Here is a 13,974-nt window from a genome sequence, read left to right as displayed (position 1 = left end):
CTTGCTGTGTATTCTCATCTAGATCTCTTGATTTTCAACCTTTGACATCACATCTGTCCCTGGTTTTTCCATTTGTTGTCCTCGATATACAGGTGCAGCCTGGGTCCAATGACTGCCCCCCTTTGAGGGGGGACAGCTAGACATGCCTGACCTATTACCCCCAAATAGTACCAGGGTTTAGGTCAACTTAACTTCATCACCTAGGGTGTGACATTTTTCACAGCCCTGAGCAATGTAGTTAAACCAATCTAATTTTGTAAAGTAGACCAGCCCTGACTTCATTCTAATGAGTCAAAATGGCAAATGAAATTTAATGTGGATAAATGTAAAGTAATGCAAATTGGAAAAAATACCCTAATTATACATACAATATGATGGGGCCTAATTTAGCTACACCTATTCAGGAAAGAGATCTTGGAGCCATCATAGATAGTTCTCCGAAGACAGCCATGCAGAGTGCAGCAGCAGCCGCCAAAACAAACATGTTAGGAATCATTAAAAGGATAGACAATAAGACAGAGAATCTCTTATTGCTCTTATATAAATCCATGGTATGCCCACATCTTGAATACCGTGTACAGATGTAATCTCGTCTCAAAAAAAGATATACTGGCATTAGAACAGGTTCACAGAAGGGCAACTAAACCTAAAATGATTAGGGGTTTGGAACGGGTCCCATATGAAGAGAGATTAAAGAAGCTAGGATTTTTCAGCTTGGGAAAAGAGGAGACTAAGGGCTTGGCTACACTGGAGAGTTGCAGCGCTGGTGATGGGGTTACAGCGCTGCAACTTACTCTGTGTCAACACTTGCAAGGCACAGCCAGCACTGCAACTCCCTGGCTGCAGCACTGGCTGTACACCTGGTCTGCTTGGGGTGTAACAATTGCAGCACTGGTGATGCAGCACTGCTCGTCAAGTGTGGCCACCAAAAGCACTTTTATTAGCCTCCAGGGTATTAAGAGGTATCCCAGAATTCCTGTCAGCAACAAACAGGAAGAATGGCTGAACTCTGAGCACCCCAGAGCTACTTATCTAAAAACAAACACAGCTGCTCTTTGCTCCAGCAAGCGAGCAGAGGCAGGGGAATTGCTTTGGAATGTTCACAGCTGTTTGCTTGAGGAGAGAGGGGAGGGAGAGTCCCTGTTGAGCAGCTGCTTATGTGGTCTGAAGGCTATATAGGAGTGCATAATTTTCATTTAGTGAATAAGAGAGGGGTGGGGGAAGGGGTCAAAACTTTTAAAATGATTGAAGGTAGGTGCTGTGTATCTTCCAGTCCTTAGAACTTGCAAGGCAGGGGGCAGAGAACAGTGTCAGCTCCAAAAATCGACTCTCTGTCTCCGCCACGCTCCCTGTCACACTCCACCCCACCCCCGTTTTGAAAAGCATGTTGCAGCCACTTGAACACTGGGATAGCTGCCCACAATGCACCACTCCCAACAGCGCTGCAAATGTGGCCACACTGCAGCCCTGGTAGCTGTCAATGTGGCCACACTGCAGTGCTTTCCCTACACAGCTGTACAAAGACAGCTGTAACTCCCAGTGCTGTACAGCTGTAAGTGTAGCCCTACCCTAAGGGGGGGATATGATAGAGGTATATAAAATCATGAGTGGTGTGGAGAAAGTGAATAAGGAAAAGTTATTTGTTCCCATAATATAAAAACTAGGGGCCACCAAATGAAATTAATGGACAGCAGGTTTAAAACAAATAAAAGGAAGTTCTTCACACAGCGGCTAGTCAACCTGTGGAACTCCTTGCCTGAGGAGATTGGACTATAACAGGGTTTAAAAGAGAACTAGATAAATTCATGGAGGTTAAGTCCATTAATTGCTATTAGCCAGGATGGGTAAGGAATGGTGGCCCTAGCCTCTGTTTGTCAGAGGGTGGAGATGGATGGCAGGAAAAAGATCACTTGATGGTTACCTGTTAGGTTCACTCCCTCTGGGACACCTGGCATTGGTCACTGTTGGCAGACAAGATACTAGGCTGGATGGACCTTTGGTCTGACGCAGTATGGCCATTCTTATTCTGTCGATGCTTGGATGGGAAGAGGTGGAAGAAAATACATATCATAACAACTATTTATATAAAGAGTGAGATTTCTGTTGTGCTTTCCCATTGAAAAGGATGGTCAAATGATAACTGTTCTGCATAAGATTCCGCTGTGGATCAGTCTTTTGTATTGAATACTGTCAGTGTTTAATTTGTAATTAAAGAGATGCCAGGGCTCAACCAATTGTTTTACATTCATAACTGATGCAGCAAGCCCAGAGGTACCAGGGCTATGAACTGTCCAACAAGCATATTGCTGAATATGCCTCTTCCAGCAAACTAATGATGAATTCATAACTCTTGCAGGGCTTTTCTAATAGCTTTATGCAATAAACCTTTGTAATTAGATGTCTTCCCTATTGTAAGTAGTGAGATTTATTAGTGTTTACACACACAAAATTAATTAGGCCTTATCTTTACAAAAATTGAATTTGGGAAAGGGACATTCCTTATTGAATATCACACAGTTATGGCAGAACCCAAAAGCCATGACCACGTGTGATGGTAAGTGCTCCTTCAAGGGTAGCTTTTTTCTGTGGGTTTGTTTTTGTTTTTAAAGCCCTCAGTGTCAAAGTTATGGATTAATCAGCCCAGAAGTGATACAAAAGACTTCAATCATTCACACACCCCAGGATTCTCCATCTCACTATCAATGCAGCAAAATACTCCTACCTTCACATTTTTTCTCTTCTCATTTATCCCACCTCTCAAGTATCTACGTTGTGGTAGACAGAAGAGGCTGAACAAGCCTTTGTGCTGGAGCCTGTCCACCTCACTCCCTACTCAGCTATGGAATGGATGTGAAGTGGCATGAGGCTCTCCCAGCTGGGAAAAAGAGCATTAGCTTGATGGTCCCCCAAGAGGAAAATCTACATTTATGTTTATGTAGCTTTTCATGTCGAATTGCTTTTCCTCTGGAACCCTAAACTGATTATCAGCAAGATTTCCAGCAGCACAGTAGGCCATTCCCACCTCATCATTCTATCCTTTCCCCTCCTTCAACAAGTCACTGAAAGATGGGGAGACAGACGGTTCCTTGCGAATGTGTATCACCATTTATTTTAGTTCAAGAGTCAGGAACTGAACAGAGGACACCGTCAGCGAAAAACAAAAAGGAACAACTTTTTTACAGGCTTAATTTTAAAACACTGCGGTTTCAAATCCTTTTTAAAAAGGAAATTCAAGTATCTTAAGCAGGGGGCAGTAATACAAAAATGTTTCTGTTTTTTTGGTTTTTAGTTTTTTTTTAAAAATGTAATTCTACATTTCCTGCACCCTTTTTGCTTTGGTAAGGCCAAGCCATGGATACAAACTGGTACGCAACATAAAAATGACCCCCCACCCCAAATTACAGGCTCCAAGAATAAAAGGATCCACTCTCCAGAGACAAACTAACGGCTCAGAACTGTCACTTAGCATACTGTGTCTCTGGCTTTAAAAGAATTTATTTATTTATTTATTTATTTTAAGTCACTGAAGTCCTGGCATTCCCAAACACCTCCTTGGTAGCAGCTGTTTCAACATGTTCTATCATAAGGCTTTTCAAAAATACCAGAGCATCAAGATTTTCTCTATTCAACACAAAGAAATGGGACATCTCAAAGAACAACTTAAAATCTGTGTCAAAAATTTTTTCAATTATTATTCTTGTGTGTCATCTAACAACAATTAAAAAACAAATATGCGAAAATGTATAATATAAAAATACGATCCCAAGATTAACACTTTGTTGCAGGCACAATTATCTCACAGAATATGTTCTCCTGGGGGCAAGAAAAGGACTATTTTCACTGGGGAGTTTTGTTTTTTGTTTGCATTACCAAAAAAAAAGACAGCAGAGCAGGGTGGGGGTGGGGGAAGGGAAAAAATGTTATTTTAGCAGCAAAGTGTCCAAGGTTCTAACCACAATCAAATTAATTAATATCTGGCCGTAAAAAATAAAGTTGAAAGGATGCTGCCTTGATCCATTCATTTTTTGCTAAAATAATTCAGCTGTAAAACCCCCAAATTGTGACATATGGAAGGACTTTGTTTTGTAACATTAGAAACTTCCTAATTTGTCCTCCACACTATTGAGCATTGTTATCACTTAAATATATGTACAAGAATTAAGCTGCTTTTCTTCTCGTCAACATGCTTCTGCTCATTACTACAAGTCAGTGGTGGTGGGCACCCTGAAAGTTATTTCCGTCTTCAGCTTCCAGTGGATTATATGCACCATCATCACTATATCAATCCATGCCCTGCTCTTCTCATTGGCCTTGGCGTGTACTGCAAGGCAGTTTTTAATGGTCAGTGTTCTGCTTGTCTCTCATCCAGGCTTGGATTTGCTCTTTCAGTTCTGGCACTTGGAATGAAGAGAGAAAAAAATTTAAATGGTTAATGTGAAATTTGTGAAGTTATAGAAACATTAAGCTGAGAAATAGTGCTGTCCTTTGGTTAGGACAGAGACTGAAGAGGGAACCCCAGAGCTCTATTTTCTGCCCTGGTAATGAATTTGCCATGTGACTTCAGACAAATCACTTTATCTATCTATGAAGTGAATATAATATTTACCTACCATTATAAGATGCATTAGCCTAAATGGTGGGAACTCTGGACTCATTCATATAAAGAAGGGGGGAATACAAAGACTGACTGCAAAGAATAAAACTTAGTACTTTTCTGAGAGACTTGGGGCCAAAGCTGAGAGTGGGGAGGGCAGAACAGGACTGCTGTTCTATCCAGGCTATGACACTGCCCTTCAGAAGCCTGAGATATACCCAAGGGTACAACCCTCCATCAATACAAAGGCAGAGCTACCTGGTTCTAGCATATTTTCTGTCAGTGTCTGCCGATTGAAGGGGTCAGTGGAGGAGTTCAGCAGGTGTCGTAGGATGATTGATCTGTCCATGATCGTTCCAGATGGCAGCCTCACAGGGTCAGTCATAAGAGTGTCCATGAGTGGATCTGAAGAGGCAGATGAAGCTTATATAAATAAATTAAAGAAACAGAAGACAAAGTAAGTGCTTTCCTGATGCCTCACAGCACAGAAGTGACCTGGAGAATCTGTATCATCAAGGACCAGATACATTATTGAAGTAACACAGGGTAACCCAAAGGGAGGAAAAGCAGCTTTCTTAGGTGCCTCCTGCCAACTGATCCAGAATTGATATGAAGGTACCATCAGATTAGATCTCATACAGGTGAGCAACTGCTGGTGGAAATGGGGAATTGCTGGGATGAAGGCTGCCCTAGAATGCAGAGCTGGCCATTCACTTAAAGTTAGGAAGGAGAATGAAGAGTAAAGTGTGAGCATTTCACTATGCTCTCAGAGATCTTGTACTGTTTTATGACCTGTGTCTGCAAAGCTGGTCTAAGCACATGGCTAGGTATGAATAATGCAGTCCCTGAACAACTTTGCTCTTTTCACGCAAACCTGAACTGTTTCACTGAATTGGTGGAAGATTCAGGACTACAGAGAACAGTAGGCTGTTTCCATTAGAAATCACATGTCTAAATCATACATACCTTACACGTACTTTAAGCAACTGTACTCCCCCCAAAAGAGTTAATATTTAAAAAAAATCAACCTGCCTCTGAATTCATCTGGAGCATCGCTATAATCGATTTCTGCACGGGCATTCTTGGCAACAATTTCCTCCACTTTCTCTGCCAGCAGTTTGAATTTTTCTATTGCTATCGTGGACTTGATTCCAGCCTTCCTCATCTTTGAAATAACCTCCTCAAATAGCTCTTTGCTGTAGGACCTCTGCAAGCAAACCACATAAGGAGAAAATGTGAACTAGTGACAACTTAGCTCAGTTATAGCATCTTTCATCTAAGGATCTTAAAACACTTTGTTAAAGTAAACTAATGTGAGGTAGGCAAGAGGTATATAGGAATCACTTCACTGAGCACTGAAATGTAGCCACCTCTGGGATGGAGTCCAGCTGCTGCACCACTGTGTATCTATGTAGGATAGGAAATGAAGAGTACTAGATCCAATTGGAGTCATAGAGGAGTTTATGGAGGCTGAACTTAATTGTCAGAGTTGGTGTTTACTCAGAACACCTGGGTTACCACCCTTACTTTTGTGACATGTACTATGAACACAAGTGGTATATTTTATATTTCATCTAAAAGGATGGCAGCTTCAGCTACACAGGCTCCACTACCACCTCTTTCAGAGGGAAGAGTGTCATCTATTGAATCACCATCACTATCCCCCAATCATTTCTTTTAGGTATTCTTCTAATAACTGATTCATCCCAACCTTGATTTGCTTGTGAGATGATCATGGCATAAGGTGATGCAGTAAGGAGGAATAGCAGTGTGCCCAAATCTCCCAACCTGCCTTGCAACAGTGGGATAACTGATTAGAATAGAGCCATCTTTTTCTACAAGGCACAATATCAACACAGATGAATTCGCACATGTTGGTGGAAACATCACCTATAGTTTGGTTTTTCTGAATTATTAACTGCTATAATTATTGCCAAGGGTAGTTACATGCCATGCAAGTGTTGGGATGTGGAAATCAGTATGACACTGGGGAAATCTAGAAAACAAGGATGAAAGCACAGAGTATCTAGCCCACCCACCAGCAGGATACTGGTAATCATCTGCATTAGGGAAAAAAAATAAGATTTACCAGCTAAAAATGGCCATGCAGTTGCTATAGGAGATAGGCTGATATTTTGTTTATCTGTGACAAAGTGGAAGACAATTCTGGGAAGGGACAGAAGAGTATGATCCTTAACAGCAAAAAAATCCTGCTGCAAAAATGAGCAAGAAGTCTCAGTGAAGGAGTTGGTACCTGCTGGGAGCCTGCCAGTTCGATGCACCACGCATCACACTGCAGGAACAGCAGCACACTGCTTCTAGAACTGCGCAGCTACATCTGCCACAGGCAGAATGCATACTTTACAGCTTCAACTGACTTAGCTTTATTCTTAAGTTTTTATTAAACTGATGCCTATGTACAAGGACTTTTGCAAACTGCTTATTTTCTGGAGACTATAAAGCCACCTACATGTAATCTTCAGAGTGCTGGGCTTTGAAATAAGCCTTTAAAAGTTTATTTACATAGTTTCAAAAGCCCTCTTAATAAACACCTATTAAACCACACAGTATGAGACTGAGCTAAGCAATAAACACGATTTAACATACAGGGTTTAACAAATTTCCGTTTTCTTTGGGAATTTTGAAGTGTTCTAAACACAGTGGTAATTCTCTACTCTGTATTACAGATGTCACTGAAACATTGTATTCAATGCTCAGGACACAGTGTTCCCACCCAAACTCCATGCCAACCCAGAGGAGAGAACATAACTATGCCACTGTGCCTGGGGGCTGGCAAAGCTCTTCAAATTTCTTCTATGTGCTAGGATTTGCAAATCAGAGATCCATCAAAATGCTTTAGAACATCTCTGCCACACACAGGCAACATTTTAGAACGTACTTTTTACCCAATCGCTATTATAGCATCATGGATTTTCTTTGATTATCCTTCCTGTCATTGCCAAGACTCTAGGTCACCCCCCCACACACTTTTTTTTTTTAAATGAGAAGTCGCTTTGTGTTATCCAACATTAACTGATTTGTACTAGGGACAACTCAATGGGGACAAACTAAAATAAAGCACACTGGTGTGGGAATCAGTCTTGTGCCTTGGTTTCCCCTCTAAAGTGGTCACAATACTACTACTTCTACCTCACAGGGGAAGCTAAGCAGGTAACGGTTAATATTTGTAAAATGATCTGCCTATGTAAAGTGCTACATATAGTCTATGAATGACTACATATTTTTTAATACAGCACTATAGGTTTGCAAAGCACTTTATAAACATACCTGTCTCAGAGGAGAAGAGAGTGCCCAAGCAGAGATTAATCATGGAAAGTAAACTGAAAAGATGCATCTGAAGGAGGTTGGTTGGCAACACACAGATAGTGGGCAAGCGCTTCCTGGAGTGATTCTGCAAAGCTCTGCCAGTTCTGTTTGCCCACACCACCACCATACCCACCTCCCTTTCTGGAGCTCACCTGGTCATCAGCAATTGCTTTAGCAAAGCGAGCACAATCTAACTGCAGGTAAATATCAGTCAGTTGGTCCAACAGCTTCTTTGGCTCAAACCCATATTTTTCAGGGTTTTCAACTTTCAGGTCACGGCACTTGGGGCCACACAATTGCTGAAGGTTAAAGTTCAGCATAGCAGCCAATCGTGGTCCAAGTTCCTAGAAGGCCAAAATAAAGTACAAATGAAAACGAGGAGGCACTGGGGAAGGGACACTACATTAAGGGCCACATGCATTTGGCTCAGGAATTAGACACTGATTTCTCTTTGAGAAGACTGCCACTGATTTCATAAGCTTCACATGGTGAGCCTTTCCTCACTGCTATCTCCAAGCAGTTACACTTATATCCAAACTCAAGTGTTCATCATATGAAGTAGAAAACAATGCAACTTGTACTGAATATCTGCCTAAAAACACATATTTAAAAAAGTGTAAGTAATATAATTCCAGGGGGTGTTTCTTCTGTTGGTGATAAGATGAAAACATCACATGCCTAGGTCCCTCTTCAGATTGCAACAATCACAGTCACTTTTCTCAGGCTGGAAGGACAGAAACAGTCTCCACAAACAGATCCTAGAATGCCCTTCCTACCATCCAATCTTGGCATCATCACAACATGCTTGTTATAATCCAAACACACAGGGAAACTGAAATGTCTAAAAGCACTATTAACATCTCAGGGACTAAGGAAATGCATTTTATAGCACCAAATCATTGTTACTTATAATACATATGCTTAGAATTAGATTTAAGTGCACTGTGGATAACATTACAGCTTATCTCCAGGATTTTATCCAGTAAAAAAGAGCCAACCCGCATATTAAAGAAGCTGAAAACCAGGCAGGCAATGAGGAACACTAGAGTAGAACAGTTTATACTTACAGGTCTGAGGAAAGGCTTCTGAACCTGCTTGGTAAGGATATGGAACATATCAACAGTTTCTGTTGCCAGGGCAAGATACGAGCGAGACACACGCTCATCCTGAGCAAGCTGAGACTGCCGAGCCTGTTGCTGGTCCTAGAAAATAAACATGCCACAATTACAAGTCCTTATAACTCCCTACTCAATAGCTAAACAGACATGATCTAACATCCTTTTGGCAGGGAGCAGAGTTACCGACTGTGGTTCAAGTTGTAGTAAGACGCTGCTCCTTTATTTAAGGTGCAGCTCCCCTTCAGTAGCATATGCTAGACAAGGCTGGTGTGGTGGTGGAAGGGTATAAAAGTGGATAATAGCAAGGCTGTAAAGTGCTGTATCGCTCCAAAAAATGACTGTACAAATGATACCGTGGTAGGGTCCCATGTTTAGTGTGTCTCACTGATTCCATATCCAATTTGCTCAACATACAATTAAAACAGTAGGTTGGGTTTCTCCCCCATCCCAAATACCAGCACCCCAGAGTCAACGTTCGAGCAGAGAGTCAGGCTGGGTTCTTTTTGGCTTGTTCATTAACACAGGTAATAAAGCTTCTAAAATTGGAACAATTCTATAGATGTGTCAGTTCACTCCTTCACCTAGTAATGGCTCTGCCATACTAACAGGAGTAAACGGTCATAGAGGCTTCAGAAGAGCAAACCTGATTCTGACTGAATGCATGAAGCAGAAGCCATGAAGGTGATTTTTTAGAGTGTCACTGTTGACCCAGAACTGCACTTTGAATCTTTTTTTCTAAATTACTTTTATGGGAATGAGGTAAGGGCTGTCAGAGATCCACGCATCTTTCAAAAGTAAATCAGAGAGAGTTATGTGGATGAGTTATTGCACAACTTTCAGCTCTGCACAATTAGCAGCAAGCTCCTACAGGACTGTCAGGTGTCAAGGTCATGCTGTTTGTCACCTGAAAGATAAAGTTTCTCTAGATTTGAAACATGACTCATGACCTATGTGTCACAACCTATTAATGATCTCCGAATCTTCTATTAAAACTAGACAAAAGTGTTGGAGAATACATTACAGAGAACCATTCTGCGCCAGCTGGAGGATGGACTTGAAGTCATAAACTGAACTGTTCCAACTCTAATTCCATACAGGTTGTATGGAAGAATGTTATTTACAATCATACACCCAGTCAGTAGGATTCCAATTATCAACATGGAATACAGATGTTGCTTGTACAGGGAGTTCCACTAGGTGACAACAATAAATGTGAGAACGATACTAAATAAGTGACATCCAGAAGGAAAGTTAGGTCTAAAGTGAGGATCAGTAAGGGTTGAACTTTGAGACCTTCATCAGCCAGGGAGCTATCCCCGCTCCTGCCAAGGGCTGGATCAGCCTCTGCTGATCCAAAACCCTGAGAAAGTTCTAAATGCTAATTGCATACAGGGTGCTGTATTGGAGCCACTTCTAGCTTAAAACAAAGACACTGTTTTTAATCAATACAAATGTTATAAAAATAGCACAAGAGATGACCAAGAAATGGTGTTCATTTCCAGACCCATCAGCTTTTACATGATCCTTGTAATATTTACGTACTAAAGCAGCACTCTTTACAGTCCCTTTGCATAGCATTATTCGTATTTTACAGATATTGCTGCAATATGAAAAGACGACAGTGCTGCTGACTACAGCCAAGTGCAGTTGTCAGTTTCATATTCGGTAAATCTTCTATTGGGATTATATCCTGCACTTGTCAATGGACTGGACTCTATTCTAAAAGGTTGTTTCGATCTTTAACTTTTAACACACTACAGTAATTCGTATTCTTCCCCCATGACAAACATCACAGACATCAACATGTCTGCAGCTAGATAATCCATTACAACTACAAAGTGGAACTTCAATTTTCTCCTTCACACATACACATGCAGCCACCTAAGATTACAACCATGCAGAATATTTCCATAGCTGTATGGTAAGTGAATCCCAGAACAACTGCATACAGTCATTTACTATCCCGGTATATTTTAAGTTTATCCAAGACTATTTAAGAAGAGAATAATCCAGCTGCCTACTTTACATAGGTCTTTAATGCTCTATTTTTTGCCACCACTGTTTGGATTGTAAGGATTATCCACTTCCAAGATTTGCACGCATGTGCTCTATCTGAGCCAGCTGTCCACATTCTTCTTGTATGAAAGTTTTAGGATAGCTAATGCTTATCTGTATCAAAAGGAGGAAGTAACACTGTAGGGAAAATACAGACTTTAGAACGTTCTCATCTGAAAGGAACTCTGCAAAATGGATCTTCCCTTTCAATCTATGTTTTTTATTTTAGATTTTTGAAATCAGTAACCTCAGTATAAAAATATCTGACATTGGTGGGTGAATGCATACAATTATTGTGTAACGACACTGAATCCTGGAATTTATTCTCTTCCTTGCCATCCCAAAGCCTGCTTCGAGCTCAGTACATTAGGAGAAAAAAGGGTCTTTACTGGGACAGTTCTTTGAAGTGAACTCAGCTGGTGGGCATCTTCCAGAACTTCCTTTGAAAAAGGATTATAAGGCTCAATTTCTCCGTTTAGCATTCTAAATACACGATTTCTTAAAAGACTCATATACCCTCCCCACCCCCAGTGCCAGCCCTGACATAGCTCTGCAGCCTGGATTCTCTTTCAGGAATTAGTTTCCAAAGTGACCCTGCCTATGGTAGCAGCAAGCAATGCTACTTCTAGAGGCTGCTCTGCTACCCTTAGCCAAAGAAATCTTACCATAAGAAAGGAAGGGGCACTGTGGGGAAAGAAAAAAACATGCTCACCCTAGGCAGCAGGTCCCACTGTTCTTTGTTCTTCATCTCCTCTTGAACTTCATGGATCCGTTTTAGGGACTCCAGACTTTCGTCCAGCAAGAAAGTTGTATCATTTATCAGCATGTTGATATAGCGAACAAACTGCTTCCCAGAGCTGGAAAACATTGAAACACATTTATCGCTGCACAGTACAACAGGAGCATTCAATCCAGAATGCATCTCTCAATCTGGAGCACTACCAACATTCCTGCTTCATACCACGGTTTGAATAATTAATTCCCCCACTCCACACGCCAGGTGAATCAGAGTCCAGAGGCACCCTACATTCCTCTGTTTTTAGAATGGCTATAATGGAAAGGTCTAATCATGTAAGCTGGGACTGATCAAAAGAGGTATCCTCCCCTTCCTGACAGTAATAGCCAAGTAAGAGCAAGAGAGAGCCCAAACAAGAGTAAAACAGGAGGAGGGAAAATCCTTTTTCAATGGATAAAGCAGCTCTTGTTGGCAGTCACAGAAAAATTGTCAGTTATCTAGGAACTCACATGAGAGGCCCAAATAAACTCCACCAGAGGGACTAAAAGGATGAAATGGATAAGCCCTGTCTCTGCACGTTTGGAGTATAACACAATGACAGACATTAACAACTGTGGGGGGAGGGATAGCTCTGTGGTTTGAATATGGGCCTGCTAAACCCAGGGTTGAGCGTTCAATCCTTGAGGGGGCCATTTAGCGATTTGGGGATTGGTTCTGCTTTGAGCAAGGGGTTGGACTAGATACCTCTTGAGGTCCCTTCCAACCCTGATATTCTATGATTTAACTGGAAACAAAAAAGTATGCTCAGAAACAAAAACAAACACACAGTGGTTCTCAACTGGGATCACCATTGTGAACTCAGGAAAAACTCACAAGAAGCACAAGGTAGCAACTAACAAAGACTAAAGGAAGTGCATTTTCCATGGTATTTGTGGAATAACATGACCAAGGAATGGGGAGTGCGCAGACGTGCCCTACAACACGACAGAGAAGCAAGCAGTATGCACAGCAGCATAGGGAGGCACATTTGAAAATAAACACTTGAGGGAGTTTTCTTCTTGCAGCTCTGGGTCTTGTACATTTTTTTCATGCAGTCTGGCTCTTCCGCTACATATCTTAGTTGGAGGGATCAGCCTCAGATCCTTACTCCAGTGGTCTCCACACTACAGAAATCCAAGGCGAGTGTCTGAGCAGTTGTCTCTGGCATTTACAACATTTTACTCACTTGAACTCTTCCATGAAGGTGCCATGATGAGCTATGTTCTGCCAAAGGCTTTTGAAAATGGTGCTGATATGGTAGCGGATTGTAAATTTGTCATAGAACTCGCTGGTGGCTCCAGTGTGCTCAACATCTGAGAAGAAAATAGAAGACCCCAGTAGTAAAACTAGAACCCCATCATCAACATTTCTCTCCAGTATGCTGTGCTAATTACTAGGCACCCACGTACTACACTCTCCACCCCATCCCCAATCTAACTGATCAGGTGCAGTTGAAAACTGCAAAAAAATAAATCACATCTGTAAAAACAATGAGGAATTCTTGTGGCACCTTAGAGACTAACAAATTTATTTAGGCATAAGCGTCTGTGGGCTAGAACCCACTTCATCAGATGTCTTGCTGTTTTTGCTGATTCAGACTAACACAGCTACCACTCTGACATGTGTAAAACTCCATCTTGGTCCCCATTTTAAGGGGCATCACTCACTTTATGTCTCAGACTCAACCTTCCTTTCAAAGGAAAGCACGCCTCATGATGCAGAATACCTTACATACTACTATTATTCCATGTTTAAAAAAACCTGCATTGTTTGAGCTCTCCAATGTGTGAGGTGCTAAAGATAAATAATTCAAGTGAATATAGAGGCCCATAAAAAAACTGGATTACTGAAGACAAAAAAAAAAAAATCTGCTACTTCAACATTGTGTTGAATATTTTAATCACCCTGCCCTTTCCCCCCCTACCCCACACCCCTATATGTAGTCAGCCCCATGCCCATTGGTGCCCTGCAGTTCCCAGGGCAGTAACTCTGCACACTTGCTTCAATGAGGGGGCCAGGGGGCAGTTGGGACCCACACATGTGCACACCCTAGGGTGATCAGACAGCAAGTGTGAAAAATCGGGACGGGGGTGGGGGGTAATAGG

The 13,974-nt window shown here is 41.6% G+C and overlaps 2 protein-coding genes across 6 annotated transcripts in view; one reads left to right on the top strand and one right to left on the bottom strand.

The window, feature by feature from the left end:
• The window catches only part of DFFA (DNA fragmentation factor subunit alpha), a 355,095-nt gene that overhangs the window by 196,821 nt on the left and 144,300 nt on the right, over nt 1-13,974 (top strand). The gene's annotated exons all lie outside the window — the stretch shown is intronic.
• Nucleotides 3,083-13,974, bottom strand: part of UBE4B (ubiquitination factor E4B) — a 61,434-nt gene continuing 50,542 nt past the window's right edge. For all 5 annotated transcript variants that reach the window (XM_032775467.2, XM_032775463.2, XM_032775464.2 and 2 more), the window contains 7 exons: nt 13,056-13,182; nt 11,807-11,951; nt 8,989-9,123; nt 8,074-8,265; nt 5,627-5,801; nt 4,853-4,999; nt 3,083-4,397 (listed from right to left, as the gene is read on the bottom strand). In XM_032775467.2, the coding sequence (XP_032631358.1) occupies nt 4,336-4,397; nt 4,853-4,999; nt 5,627-5,801; nt 8,074-8,265; nt 8,989-9,123; nt 11,807-11,951; nt 13,056-13,182 (983 nt within the window). In that variant the 3' untranslated portion in view covers nt 3,083-4,335. The remainder of the gene's footprint in view (nt 4,398-4,852; nt 5,000-5,626; nt 5,802-8,073; nt 8,266-8,988; nt 9,124-11,806; nt 11,952-13,055; nt 13,183-13,974) is intronic.

Source organism: Chelonoidis abingdonii, chromosome 23 (assembly GCF_003597395.2).
Source record: "Chelonoidis abingdonii isolate Lonesome George chromosome 23, CheloAbing_2.0, whole genome shotgun sequence".
Taxonomy (NCBI): domain Eukaryota; kingdom Metazoa; phylum Chordata; order Testudines; family Testudinidae; genus Chelonoidis; species Chelonoidis abingdonii.
The sequence above is the reverse complement of the archived record's forward strand: the minus strand, read 5'-3'. Positions and strand labels throughout refer to the sequence as shown.